This window comes from Symphalangus syndactylus, chromosome 8 (assembly GCF_028878055.3).
Source record: "Symphalangus syndactylus isolate Jambi chromosome 8, NHGRI_mSymSyn1-v2.1_pri, whole genome shotgun sequence".
Lineage (NCBI taxonomy): Eukaryota > Metazoa > Chordata > Mammalia > Primates > Hylobatidae > Symphalangus > Symphalangus syndactylus.
Genome location: NC_072430.2, coordinates 43,241,964 through 43,255,441, shown reverse-complemented (window position 1 = coordinate 43,255,441; position 13,478 = coordinate 43,241,964). Strand labels below are relative to the sequence as shown.

Sequence of the window (13,478 nt, the reverse complement as noted above, 5' to 3'; positions counted from 1 at the left end):
CTCAGCCTCCCAAAGTGCTGGGATTATAGGCGTGAGCCACCACGCCTGGCCAGTTCCAGTATGTATTTTTAAATTTTTATTTCTTTTTTTTAAATGCTGATCACAACACACTAAATTGATTTCACAACGTATTAATTTAGGCTCATGACCCATAGTTTGCAAAACACTATCTTACAACTTTTGTGATAGTCAAACAGGTCAGGGTCACTGGTCTCATTATCTAAGGTGTTATCCTAGTTCATTGCCTCATGACTGAGAAAATTAAGGAATGTGGATGCAAAGGGTGAGGTTGCAGTGAAAGTTTAATGAGTGAAAAAAGAAAGCTCTCTGCAGTGGAGAGGGAACCCCAAGTGAGTTGCTGTTTTCTGTTTTTACAGTTGAATTCAAAAACTTTTATAAGAAACTCCTCTCACCTCTGTAGCTGTTTGAGTAACTTCTCTTATTTGAAAAGCTGTCTGCATAACTCCCCCTTATCTATGTAGTTGTGGGTGTATCTCTAGGTAAGCATCAAAGCACTGCTTCTCTTCTTTGTATAATTGTGGGTTTGTTTTAGGTAAGTCCCTCTCCTCCCTGTACAGCTTCCCAGGGAGCCTACTGTGTACATATCTGTAAAGGGGAACAAAACTTTCCTGGGAGCGCACCAATTACACAAAGAACAATCTGTGCTGGACCCTACATACTTATCCGTGCAGGTGCAGCCTGAGTTTTCCACAGACTGTTATATTTTTGCCTGTAGCTGTGATTTTTTCAAGCAGGCTGCTTTTCCAAGGACCAGCCTCAACTGTTTACTTAACTGATTTCTCCTTTTCTTCTCCCTCAGTAGCCTCCTAAATGATCTCCTTTCCTCCTGTCTTTCTGCCCTTCAGGTGACCTTCATCACTGATAACAGAGTTTTCTTTCTAAAAATATCATTTGAATATCATTACATCAGAGACCTTTTAATGGTACCTCTTTGCCTAGTAAAGACCAAATGCCTTGATGTCACATTAAAAGTCATCTAAAAGCTTTTACTATCCAATTTACACCCAAATATACTATCTTAAAAATGATTTTGTAGCATTTATTAATGCAATAATTTTCACTGAGAATAGCTTCTTCCTGTAACAGGAAAATCCTATAACAAATTAAGATTAAGAATGCAGCCAGGTACCATGGCTCACGCGGGAGGCTGAGGCAGGTGGATCACTTAAACTCAGGAGTTCGAGACCAGCCTGGGCAACATAGTGAGACCCCCATCTCTACTAAAAATTTAAAAAATTATCTGAGCATGGTGGTGTTTGCCTGTAGTCCCAGCTACTTAGGAGGAGGATTGGTTGAGCTCAGGAGAGTGAGTCTACAGCAAGCTATGATGGTGCTACTGCACTCCAGCCTATGCAACAGAGCAAGACCTTGTCTAAAAAAAAAAAAAAAAAAAAAAATTACGAATGCCACGTGTGAATGTCACCCCCTCCTTAAAGACTTCCCTCATCTCCATCATCAAAATTAATTACTCCTTTGGAAATATTCATAAGTCTACTTGGATTATAATAATAATTACCTATCTCATATAATTATTGTGAAGATTGAGTTAGTATATATAGAGTACTTAGAATTGTGCCTGGTGCATATAAAATGCTCAATAAATATTAACCATTATTATAGTTACTTGGGAATATGTTCTGCTCTTTAGATAGTGAATTCCTTGAGGAAAAGCATCATCTTATTAATCTTTTAATCTTCTATTTCAGTACCCCCACTCCTCGTACCTTACTCAAAGTTGGCATTCAGTGCTGGAAAGTTGGCCTTCGGTATTTACATAGTGTTAACTAGTAGAGTTGTGTGTGAGATGCCTGTCTATTCTAATTTTTTGCTGACTCACTCATTAAACAATTTAAGCTATTACATTTTTTATTCTCTGCCTCAGTTTTTTTCTCTGTAATTGAAGTAACTTGCTTAAATGTGACTAAGCAAGTTGATAACATATTATTTATCATGACAGATTACATGGTTTTCTTTATCTAAAAACATGACTATGGGCTGGGCATGGTGGCTCACACCTGTAATCCCAGCACTTTGGGAGGGCGAGGCAGGTGGATCACCTGAGGTCAGGAGTTTGAGATCAGCCTGGCCAATGTGGTGAAACCCTGTCTCTACTAAAAATACAAAAATTAGCCAGGTGTGGTGGCGTGCGCCTGTAATCCCAGCTACCCAGGAGGCTGAGGGAGGAGAATAGCTGGAACCTGGGAGGCAGAGGTTGCAGTGAGCCGAGATCACGCTACTGTACTCCAGCCTGGGTGACAGAGTGAGACTCATCTCAAAAAAAAAAAAAAATGACTAAGATAATAGTGAAAATGGATGACCTTCTATGTAGGGCTGGCAGTGGGTTTAAAATCACTTTCTAACTTGGGTCAGTTGGTAGAGTCTCTCAGAAAAATTGTAATAATAAGAGTTCCAAAAACTTAGTGGAACGAATACCTTGATCAATTATTCATGTCTGCTGTAGACACGAAATCAGAGAGTATAGGTATTTGCTATATTTGGCTCATTTCATTTTAGTTCTGCTAGTAACAAATACAATTTATGCAGTCTGTTGCTAGCGAATACATTTTATTTGTGACTACGAAGCAAAAAGAAGCTAATTGATCCATATGATGATTGAAGTTATGCTTTAGCTTGCCTCCTACCCATCTCCTTTCATGAACACTATAGTCTTACCTATTATGCCATCATGAGAAGATCTGAAATAAATAGGTATTCCTATTTAACAGGTGATTTATCAGGCAGAACAACCCTAATAGCAATTTATATTTATTGTACCAGAATTGTGACTAGAAAATTGCTTGATATGACTATGTTCAAACCATGACTAAAAAGCTGTATAATATGAATAATAATCTTAAAGATTAGAAAATAAATTTTGTTGCCATTATAAAGTATAAAAGTATACTTTACTCCTTCAGGTTACAGGTTACAAATAAGCATAAAACTTGAAAGCAGTTTTGATTTTCATCAGGATACTGTATGAAGAAAACAGTAGTACTTCTAGTGGTACCCTACTTATGCAGCACATAAAATATGGAAAATATATATTGTGTTATGTTAGAACACTTAATCTATTAACTTTGGATATCATAATTTATTTCCTTATACAGTAATAAATATGGTCTTTTTAGCCATTCATTACCATTTTCATGTGCAGTTTTTCAAAAAGGAGTTAGAGATTATCTTAGAAAAAGTTGCATATAGGCCGGGCGCAGTGGCTCACGCCTGTAATCCCAGCACTTTGGGAGGCCGAGGCAGGTGGATCATGAGGTCAGGGGTTCGAGACTCAACCTGACCAACATGGTGAAACCCTGTCTCTATTAAAAATACAAAAATTAGCTGGGCTTGGTGGCGGGTGCCTGTAATCCCAGCTACTCAGCAGGCTGAGGCAGGAGAATTGCTTGAACCCGGGAGGCGGAGGTTGCAGTGAGCCGAGATCGTGCCACTGCACTCCAGCCTGGGCAACAGAGTGAGACTCTGTCTCAAAAAAAAAAAAAAAAAAAAAAAAACAATAAAAAAGAAAAAGTTGCATATATTTGTTATCTCCAATTGCTGAGGTCATTTCTCAGTCCTCATCTTAGTTGATGAATCAGCATATTTTTTTATACGGATGATTTCTCTTTCCTCTTTTTTTTTTGAGATGGAGTCTCTCTCTGTCACCCAGGCTGGAGTGCAGTGGCGCAATCTCGACTCACTGCAAGCTCCGCCTCCCGGGTTCACGCCATTCTCCTGCCTCAGCCTCTCCGAGTAGCTGGGACTACAGGCGCCCGCCACCGCGCCCGGCTAATTTTTTTTTTTTTGTATTTTTAGTAGAGACGGGGTTTCACCATGGTCTCGATCTCCTGACCTCGTGATCCGCCCGCCTTGGCCTCCCAAAGTGCTGGGATTACAGGCGTGAGCCACCGCGCCCGGCCTCTCTTCCCTCTTTAAAGCATTTTCAGTATTTGGCTTTAACATACTGTCCCCCTTGATTTCCTCCTGTCTTTTTGGCCACTTTTTCCCAGTTTCACATCCATAACCTTTAAATATTGCAAGGCCCCACGACTCAGTTCTTGTATCCCTTCTCTTTTTTTTCTTCATTTACTCCCTAGATTATCTCATCTAGAGTCATGGCCTCACCATCAGTATGCTGATGGCACCCACATTTAGATCTCTAGCCCAACTGTGTCCTCTGAATTGCAGATTCATACATTCCATTGGGTGATATTTCCACGGGATATCTAACAGACATCTCATACTTTTTTTAAATTGATTTTTTCTTTTTTTTTTTAATTTAATTTTATGGCTGGGAACAGTGGCTCACACCTGTATCCCAGCACTTTAGGATGCCCAGACAGGTAGATCACTTGAGGCTAGGACTTCAAGATTAGCCTGGTCAACATGGTGAAACCTCGTCTCTACTAAAAATACAAAAAAAATTAGCCGGGCGTGGTGGCATGCGCCTATAATCCCAGCTACTTGGGAGGCTGAGGTGGGAGGATCTCTTGAATCAAGTGTGAATTAAAGTGCTGGGATTACAGGCATGAGCCACAGTGACTGGCCAACATCTCACACTTAACATGTCCCAAACTGAGTCTTGATATCTTCCCCTAGCCCCAGATAAACCAACTCCTTGTGTGTTTCTTTTCTTTTTACAGGATCTTGCTCTGTCACCCAGGCTGGAGTGCAATGATGCCATCTCGGCTCACTGCAACCTCTACCTCCTGGGCTCAAGCGATCCTCCCACCTCAGCCTCCTGAGTAGCTGGGACTACAGGTGTGCACCACCAAGCCTGACTAGTTTTTTTTTTTTTTTTTGGTATTTTTATAGGGTTGGGGTCTCCCCATGTTGCCCAGGGTGGTCTCGAATTACTGGGCTCAAGCAATCTGCCTGCCTTGGCGTCCCAAAGTTCTGGGATTATAGGCGTGAGTGAGTCACTGCTGTGCCATATTTATCTCAGATAGCGACAAGTCCATTTTTCCAGTTGTTCAGGCCAAACCTCTTGGCAATTTCTTGATTCCTCTCTCTCACATCCTCTCTAAAGCCTATTATTTCCTCTAATTTCTTTCATATTATACGTATGGACTTACAACCAAGAATATTTCCTCTAATTTCATGTCCTATTACTCTTCCTTCATTCTCTCAGCTTATGTGGTCCTTCCTTAAAGCCTTTGTACTTGAAGTTCTCTTACCTGTAAGTGTTCTTCCTCCAGATATCTGCATGGTGAACTCCCTTACTAACTTCCTTTGGGTCTTTCCCTAACATCATCTCCTATCAAAAAATCAACTCTTCCCAACCTCCTGATATTTCATTCCTTTTACCTGCTTATTTCCTTTCTCCTTCACATTTTTTACTATCTAATATACTTACTTATTTTGTTTATCTGCCAAATGTTAGCTCCTTGATAGCAGGAATTTTTATCTGTATTATTTGCTGTAATATTGCAAGTACTTATTGCTGTTCCTGGTGTATAGTAGATGATCAATAACTTATGTGTTGAGTGAATAAATTATTGAATAAGCATTTAATTCTTCATGAAATAGAAAAAAGAAAATGGTGTTTTTTCATATCAAGAAGGTTTAAAGAATAATTATGTGATTTTCTTAAATATTTAATTTTCATAAATTTATAGTTATATGGGATATATTAGTTTGCTAGGTTGCCGTAACAAAGTCCCACAGATTGGGTGGCTTAAACAATAGAAATTTTCTCACAGTTCTGGATCACTGTAGCTGTGATCAAGATGTCCGCATGGTTGATCTCTTCTGAGGCCGCTCTGCTTGGCTTGTAGATGGCCATCTTCTCCCTCTGTTTTTTTTTTTCTTTTTTTTGAGACAGAGTCTTGCTCTATCACCCAGGCTAGGGTGCAATGGCACGATGTTGGCTCACTGCAACCTCCGCCTCCCGGGTTCAAGCAATTCCCCTGCCTCAGCTTTCTGAGTAGCTGGGACTACAGGCACACACCACCATGCCCAGCTAATTTTTTAATTTTTAGTAGAGACAGGGTTTCGCCATGTTGGCCAGGGTGGTCTCAAACTCCTGGCCTCAAATGATCCACCCACCTCGGCCTCCCAAAGTGCTGGGATTACAGGCGTGAGCCTCCACACCTGGCCTCTCCCTCTCTCTTTACATGTTCTTTTCTCTGTGTCTATGTCCAAATTGCCTCTTGTTACAAGGATACCGATCATGTTGGATTAGGGCCCATCCAAATGACCTCATTTTACCTTAATTACCCCTTTTTTTTTTTAAGTGTCTAAATGGCCCAATTAATTACCTTTTTCTTTTTTTCTTTTAGACAGGGTCTCACTCTGTTACCCATGCTAGAGTGCAGTGGTGCAAACTCCTGTGCTGAACCCATCCTCCTTCCTCAGCCTCCCTGAGTAGCTAGGCTTACAGGCATGTGCCACCATGCCCAGCTAAACTTGTTTTTGAAAGGGAATCTTGCTCTGTCACCAGGCTGGAGTGCAGTGGTGCAATCTTGGCTCACTGTGACCTCTGCCTCCTGGGTTCAAGCAATTCTCCTGCCTCAGCCTCCCAAGTAGCTGGGATTACAGGCATGCGCCACCATGCCCAGCTAATTTTTGTATTTTTAGTAGAGATGGGGTTTCACCATGTTGGCCAGGATGGTCTCGATCTTCTGACCTTCGTGATCCACCCGCCTCGGCCTCCCAAAGTGCTGGGATTACAGGCATGAGCCACCACGCCCGGCCTAAATTTTTTATTTTTTATTTTTATTTCTGTAAAGGCAGAGTCTTTCTATGTTGTCCAGGCTGGTCTTGAACTTCTGGCATCAAGTGATCTTCCCACTTCACCTTCTCAAAGTGCTGGGATAATTGGCATAAGCTACCAGGCCTGGCCCAATTACCTCTTTACAGGCCCTGTCTCCAAATGCAGTCATGTTCTGATACTAGGGATTAGGATTTAAAGATTTAAATTTTCCGGGGGACACAGTTCAGCCCATAACATGGGGTCTTGCTTCAACAGTTAAATCATTTTGTGTGAATTAGACCACTCTTAAAATACCTTGCTCTAAAAGCTCATTGTTTCTTGTAAGACAATTTAAAATAATTTATTAAATAAATTAAAGTCAAAGTTATATATACCTGATACACACACACACACACACTTTCACACACGCATCATGTATTGTGTACTTACCATGGGTTACACATTTCACTGAATGTTTTAGGTAATTACCTCATTTCATCCTTAAATTCCTATAAGATAGAAATTATATTTCCCCATTTTATATATGGTAAAACAGATTCAAAGAGGTTTGGTTGCTTCCCTAGAGAGTTGGGATTGAAACTCAGTTAATTGGATTTGAGTTCTTACCATTCAATTATGGATGTTACAGAACAATGTCATCCAGCAGACCTGTCAGCACTGTCCCAATACAGTTGCTACTAGCTACATATAGTTATTAAGCACTATGAAATGTGGCTAATGTGACTGAGAACCTGAATTTTAAATTGTAATTAATTTTAATTAAAGAGCCACATGTGGCTAGTGACCACCATATTAGACAAAGAAGTTATAGATGTTTAAGTTATGAAAATTAAATATAGTAATAAGCAAAAGTAATCACAGTAGTTTCTTGGAACAGAAATGAGGTTTCCTGGGTGTTTAAAAAAGAAATTTATTTTTAATTTGGAAAAATAATATATGCACCTGGTTTTATTCAGATAGTTCAAAAGAGATTACAATGGGAAATGTCTACTTCTAACCATAGACTGTTAGTTCCTCCCCAAAGACAACCACGGTTTCTACTTTCTTTTTTCTCTTCCAGAAATAGCCTATAGATATACAAATAGAAATAACCTTTAAAAAATAAAGATAGGCATTTTATTTTTTATTTATTTTTATTTTTATTTTTTTTGAGACGGAGTCTCGCTCTGTCACCCAGGCTGGAGTGCAGAGGTGAGATCTTGGCTCACTGCAAGCTCCGCCTCCTGGGTTCACGCCATTCTCCTGCCTCAGCCTCCCAAGTAGCTGGGACTACAGGCGCCTGCCACCACGCCCGGCTAATTTTTTGTATTTTTAGTAGAGACGGGGTTTCACCGTGTTAGCCAGGATGGTCTCGATCCCCTGACCTCATGATCCACCCGCCTCAGCCTCCCAAAGTGCTGGGATTACAGGTGTGAGCCACCATGCCCGGCCAGGCATTTTATTTTTTAACCAAATCACAGTCTAATTATTTAAAAACTTGAAAGCAAATGATTTTTTAAATACCAAATTTATTTTTTTTCACTTCTAATCCTTCATGGAGCGAGGTGGACAATATATAAATATATGTTCTTATTTTCTAGTATGAGTTCTCATAAGAGATTTGAAATATATATGCTCCCAAACTCAAAATATTCTCTACTGCTATTTTATCCTGTAATATTTTTATCAGCCAGCAATTTAAGACCATGTGTTCCAGATAGCTAACCATTTTTAAATTTAATATTGACATGTTATGAAATTATACCTGTAGTGTTTACTTTAGATGATAGGTGAATGTTATTTTCTACTTGATTACCCATTTTTGTTAACACAATCTTCCTTACTCATTGTATAAGGATATCTATTATATAAAACTTATTAAAGCTTTATTATACTAGATTTACAACAATTGTGTAATATGGTTCTAGTAAACAAAAAAATGTTTTCTTTTCACTACAGAAAACTTGAGGATATTATCTTTAGGAAGAAACAACATAAAGAACTTAAATGGACTGGTAGGTTGTTATTTATTATTTTATTTATTTAATTTGCACATATCCATGAATAATTTCTTGGATAAATTCCTTGAAATGGAATTACTAGGTCAAAAGGTATCAAGTTTATTTTAAGGCTTTTGTGACATATTCTCAAGTTGCCCTTCAATAAGTTTGCAACAACCTGTACTCCCACCAGTAATGTGTGAGGTTTCCCAATTTCCCATACCATCCTTGGGCATTTAAAATTTTTTTGACATGTCTTATTTCTATATTTATTGGCCATTTGAATTTCCTTCCAAAGAAGGTGAGATGGAACAATAACGTAAAACTAGGGAATTTCAGGAAAGATGAAGTGAATATTTCTTGGATCTGTTCCCGAAAAGACAATAATTTTTGATATGTTTATTGTTAAATAATTCATAAACATACTGAAATTTTGTATGGCCCTAGCTCCTTTTCCCCTCCCAATAAATCTAGCTTATGCTTTGTAAAAGGCGGTGGGGAGCTGAAATTGCAGTGGTTTCCACCAGTAACCTCCCAAGACCAAACAGGCTAACATGACCATCCTCACCAGTATAGAAACAGTGGTAACCCTGAATAGGAGTCATGTTCAGAGGTGCAATTTTGGAATTATCTCAAATTTGTTAGCCAAATTCTGAATTATATTTCCACCTCTGTGATTCTATTTACCCGCATAAAGAGGTACTGATGAGTTTATAAAATGCTTGGAAATTCTTAAGGGTCAGGCCGGGCGCAGTGGCTCACGCCCGTAATCCCAGCACTTTGGGAAGCCGAGGCGGGTGGATTACGAGGTCAGGAGATCGAGACCATCCTGGTTACCACGGTGAAAAACCATCTCTATTAAAAAAAAATACAAAAAAATTAGCCGGGTGTGGTGGCGGGTGCCTGTAGTCCCAGCTACTCGGGAGGCTGAGGCAGGAGAATGGCATGAACTCGGGAGGCAGAGCTTGCAGTGAGCTGATATTGAGCCACTACACTCCAGCCTGGGTGACAGAGCGAGACTCCATCTCAAAAAAAAAAAAAAAAAAAAAAAAGAAAGAAATTCTTAAGGGTCAGATTCTGGGATTAAATAAAGGAAGTTTCCTCACCCAAAATAATAACCATCAGATGAATTATTTGTTTTCTAATTGGATATGGTGAGTAAAATTCTCAATGATCTATACAAATTTGATTTTTTTTTTTTTTTGAGAGGGAGTCTTGCCCTGTCACCCAGGCTGGGGTGCAGTGACGTAATATCAGCTCACTGCAGCCTCCGCCTCCCAGGTTCATGCCTATAGTCCCAGCTACTTGGGGAGGCTGAGGTGGAAGGATTGCTTGAGCCTAGGAGTTTGAGTTTACAGTGAACTATGATTGTGCCATAGCACTGCAGTCTAGGTGACAGAGGGGGGAAAAAAAAGGAAAAGAAAAAGAAAGCTGCATTTGGATGCAGATACTGGGCTTCAAATAGGTTCACATACTAGATGACTTATTCATCTAGACACATCTGCCTCATAGCATGATTTAAATAGCTGTCTCAGTAAATTACAAATGATTACTGTAATGTGTGAAACATGGAATGTTAAGTTGAAGGAAAGGGGTTTATTTATAACTACTCAGGAAAACTATTGAGGTACATTATAAGCCCATTTATATATATGATCTGGCCTTTGCCTTCCTTTCTGATCTCATTTCATGTTTCTCTTCTCCTAGTTGATAATCTCTAGTGACTGGCCTTTGTGTTCCTTGACCATGCACAATTCATTCCCACCTGAGAATCTTTGTACTTGGCTGTTCCCTCTGTCTTAAAAACTCTATTGCCATGGATTTCCACAATGCGGGCCCCTTCTTAACCCTCACACCTCAGCTCAGATGTCGCCTCCTCAAAGGTGACCCAATCACCGTATATCTAAAGCAGCTCTCTAAGCAGTAATTCTTTTTGTCTTTGTTTTAGACGAGGTCTCACTCTGTCACCCAGGCTAGAGTGCAGTGGTACAATCACAGCTCATTGCAACCTTGACCTCCTGGGCTCAGGCCATCCTCCCACCTCAGCCTCCTGAGTAGCTGGGGCCACAGGTGTGCGCCATCATACCCAGCTAATATTTTAATTTTTTGTAGAGACAGGGTCCCACTGTGTTGCCCAGGCTGATCTCAAACTCCTGGGCTTAAGCAATGCTCTGGCCTCGGCCTGAGTTGAGTAATTCCAAAGTGCTGGAATTACAGGCGTGAGCCACCATGCCCGGTGGAGTAACTCTATTTTTTTGAGCCAGGGTCTCACTGTGTCGCCCAGGCTGGAGTGTCTCCTGGGCTCAAGCAGTCCTCCCGCTTCAGCCTCCCAAGTAGCTGTGACTAAGGACACACGTCATCACACTCAGCTAATTTTTTTGTATTTTTATTAGGGGTCTCGCCATGTTGCCCAGGCTGGTCTTGAACTCCTGGGCTCGAGCAATCCACCTGGCTCAACCTCCCAAAGTGCTAGGATTACAAGCCTGAGCCACCACACCCAGCTGAGTAACTCTTACCAGTTGTAATTTTATTTTTTCATGTTACTCATTGTTACCTGAAATTCGTTTGTTGTTCTTCTCTCTCTCACTGTCTCTCTCACACACACACACACACACACACACACAAATCCTAATGACCATTCAGTTTTGATTTTTGTTTGCTTAGAGACAGGGTCTCACTCTGTCACCCAGGCTGGAGTGCAGTGGCATGATTACAGCTCACTGTAATCTCGGACTAGTATAGCTTACTGTAATCTCGGACTAGTATAGCTTACTGTAATCTTGAACTCCTGGGCTCCAGCAACCCTTACTCCTCAGCCTCCTAAAAAGCTGGCACTACAGGTGAATAGCTGGGATTACAGGTGTGCACCACCTCACCCAGCTAATTAAACAAATTTTTTTTTTTTTTTTTGTAGTGATGGAGTCTTACTATGTTGTACAGGCTGGTCTTGAACTCCCGGCCTCAAGTGATCTTCTTGCCTCATCCTCCCAAAGTGCTGGAATTACAGACATGAGCCACTGTGAGGGCCTGGCCATTTCAGTTTTGTTAATTAGCATCTACAATAGTGCTTGATATATATAGTAGACACTCTGTAAGTGTTTATTCAGTGACTCAACATGTTTTATTACAGTTACACAACTATTAAGTTAAAATTTTAGGCTGGGCACGGTGGCTCACGTCTGTAATCCCAGCACTTTGGGAGGCTGAGGCGGGCGGATCACAAGGTCAGGAGTTTGAGACCAGCTGGCCAACATGGTGAAACCCCATCTCTACTAAAAATACAAAAATTAGCCAGGCCTGGTGGCGCACGCCTGTAATCCCAGCTACTCGGGAGGCTGAGACAGGAGACTTGCTTGAATCTGGAAGGCGGAGGTTGCAGGAGCCAAGATCGTGCCATTGCACTCCAGCCTGGGCAACAGAGTGAGACTTTGTCTCAATAAATAAATAAATAAATAAATAAATAAATAAATAAATAAATAATAAAATAATTTTTTTTTTTTAGATAGAGTCAAAATTTTAATTCTAGGCCAGGCGTGGTGGCTCATACCTGTAATCCCAGCTACTAGGGAGGCTGAGGCACAAGAATCACTTGAACCTGGGAGGCTGAGGTTGCAGTGAGTTGAGATCATGCCACTGCACTCCAGCCTGGGTGACAGAGCAAGACTCTGTCTCAAAAAAAAAAAAAAATTTTTTTTTAAAAATTCTATGAGTACCATATGTTCATTGCAAAAACAAATCAAGCAATTTATAAATATATGAAATATGCTGTGAAAATCTTTGGTCTTTCTACCTCCTATTCCCTGCCAGCTCCATGAAGTAACAAAAATTTTATTGTTTTGTCCACTTTAAAATATTTTCTGTGGATATACAAATAAATAGCTCTGTGTATATGTATGTGTGTGTGTCATATTGTTTGTTCTGATGGTGTACAGGGCATTTTTTCCTGTAATTTAGCCTTTTCTCTTAACAATATATCAATAATATCCTTCAATGTCAATACATGCAGATTTAATACATTAAAAATAGCTGTGTAGTTTTCCACAGTATCAGTATACAGTCATGTATTTAACTATTCCTATACTGCTGGGCATTTCGATTATTGCCAGGGTTTTTTTTCCTGGGTGAAGAGTGTGGTTTTTCTCTCTCTCTCTCTCTCAATTTCTTCCTCTTTCCACAAATCATGTTGCAGTGAACATCTTTGCACACATGTCCCTCAGCAGTTATTTGTGTATTTACATATGATGGGATAGATTTCTAAAAGTAGAAAAGCTGAGGATATTTTTGTGCATTTAAATTTTTGATAGGTACCTCAAATTGTTCCCACAATGCTAATGCTAGTTTCCATTTCCATCACTGGCACATGGATGAAGATTATCCCCTCCACCCTCAACATCAATGAGTAGTATTCATTTTTTTTTTTTTTTTTTTTTTTTTTGAGACGGAGTCTCGCTCTGTCGCTCAGGCTGGAGTGCAGTGGCGTGATCTCTGCTCACTACAAGCTCCGCCTCCTGGGTTCATGCTATTCTCCTGCCTCAGCCTCCTGAGTAGCTAGAACTACAGGCGCCCACCCCCACACCTGGCTAATTTTTTGTGTTTTTAGTAGAGACAGGGTTTCACCTTGCTAGCCAGGATGGTCTCGATCTCCTGACCTCGTGATCTGCCCTCCTTGGCCTCCCAAAGTGCTGGGATTACAGGCGTGAGCCACCGCGCCCAGCCAGTAGTATTCATATTTTTAACATTTGCCAGTATGATAGGCAAAATGGAGTCTG

The 13,478-nt window shown here is 40.4% G+C and overlaps 2 protein-coding genes across 2 annotated transcripts in view; one reads left to right on the top strand and one right to left on the bottom strand.

Annotated features, from left to right (window-relative positions):
• Positions 1–13,478, bottom strand: part of HEATR4 (HEAT repeat containing 4) — a 357,461-nt gene that overhangs the window by 195,669 nt on the left and 148,314 nt on the right. The gene's annotated exons all lie outside the window — the stretch shown is intronic.
• The window catches only part of DNAL1 (dynein axonemal light chain 1), a 52,405-nt gene that overhangs the window by 18,573 nt on the left and 20,354 nt on the right, over positions 1–13,478 (top strand). Inside the window, exon 5 of the mRNA XM_055288883.2 lies at positions 8,669–8,724. Within this exon, the coding sequence (XP_055144858.1) occupies positions 8,669–8,724 (56 nt within the window). The remainder of the gene's footprint in view (positions 1–8,668; positions 8,725–13,478) is intronic.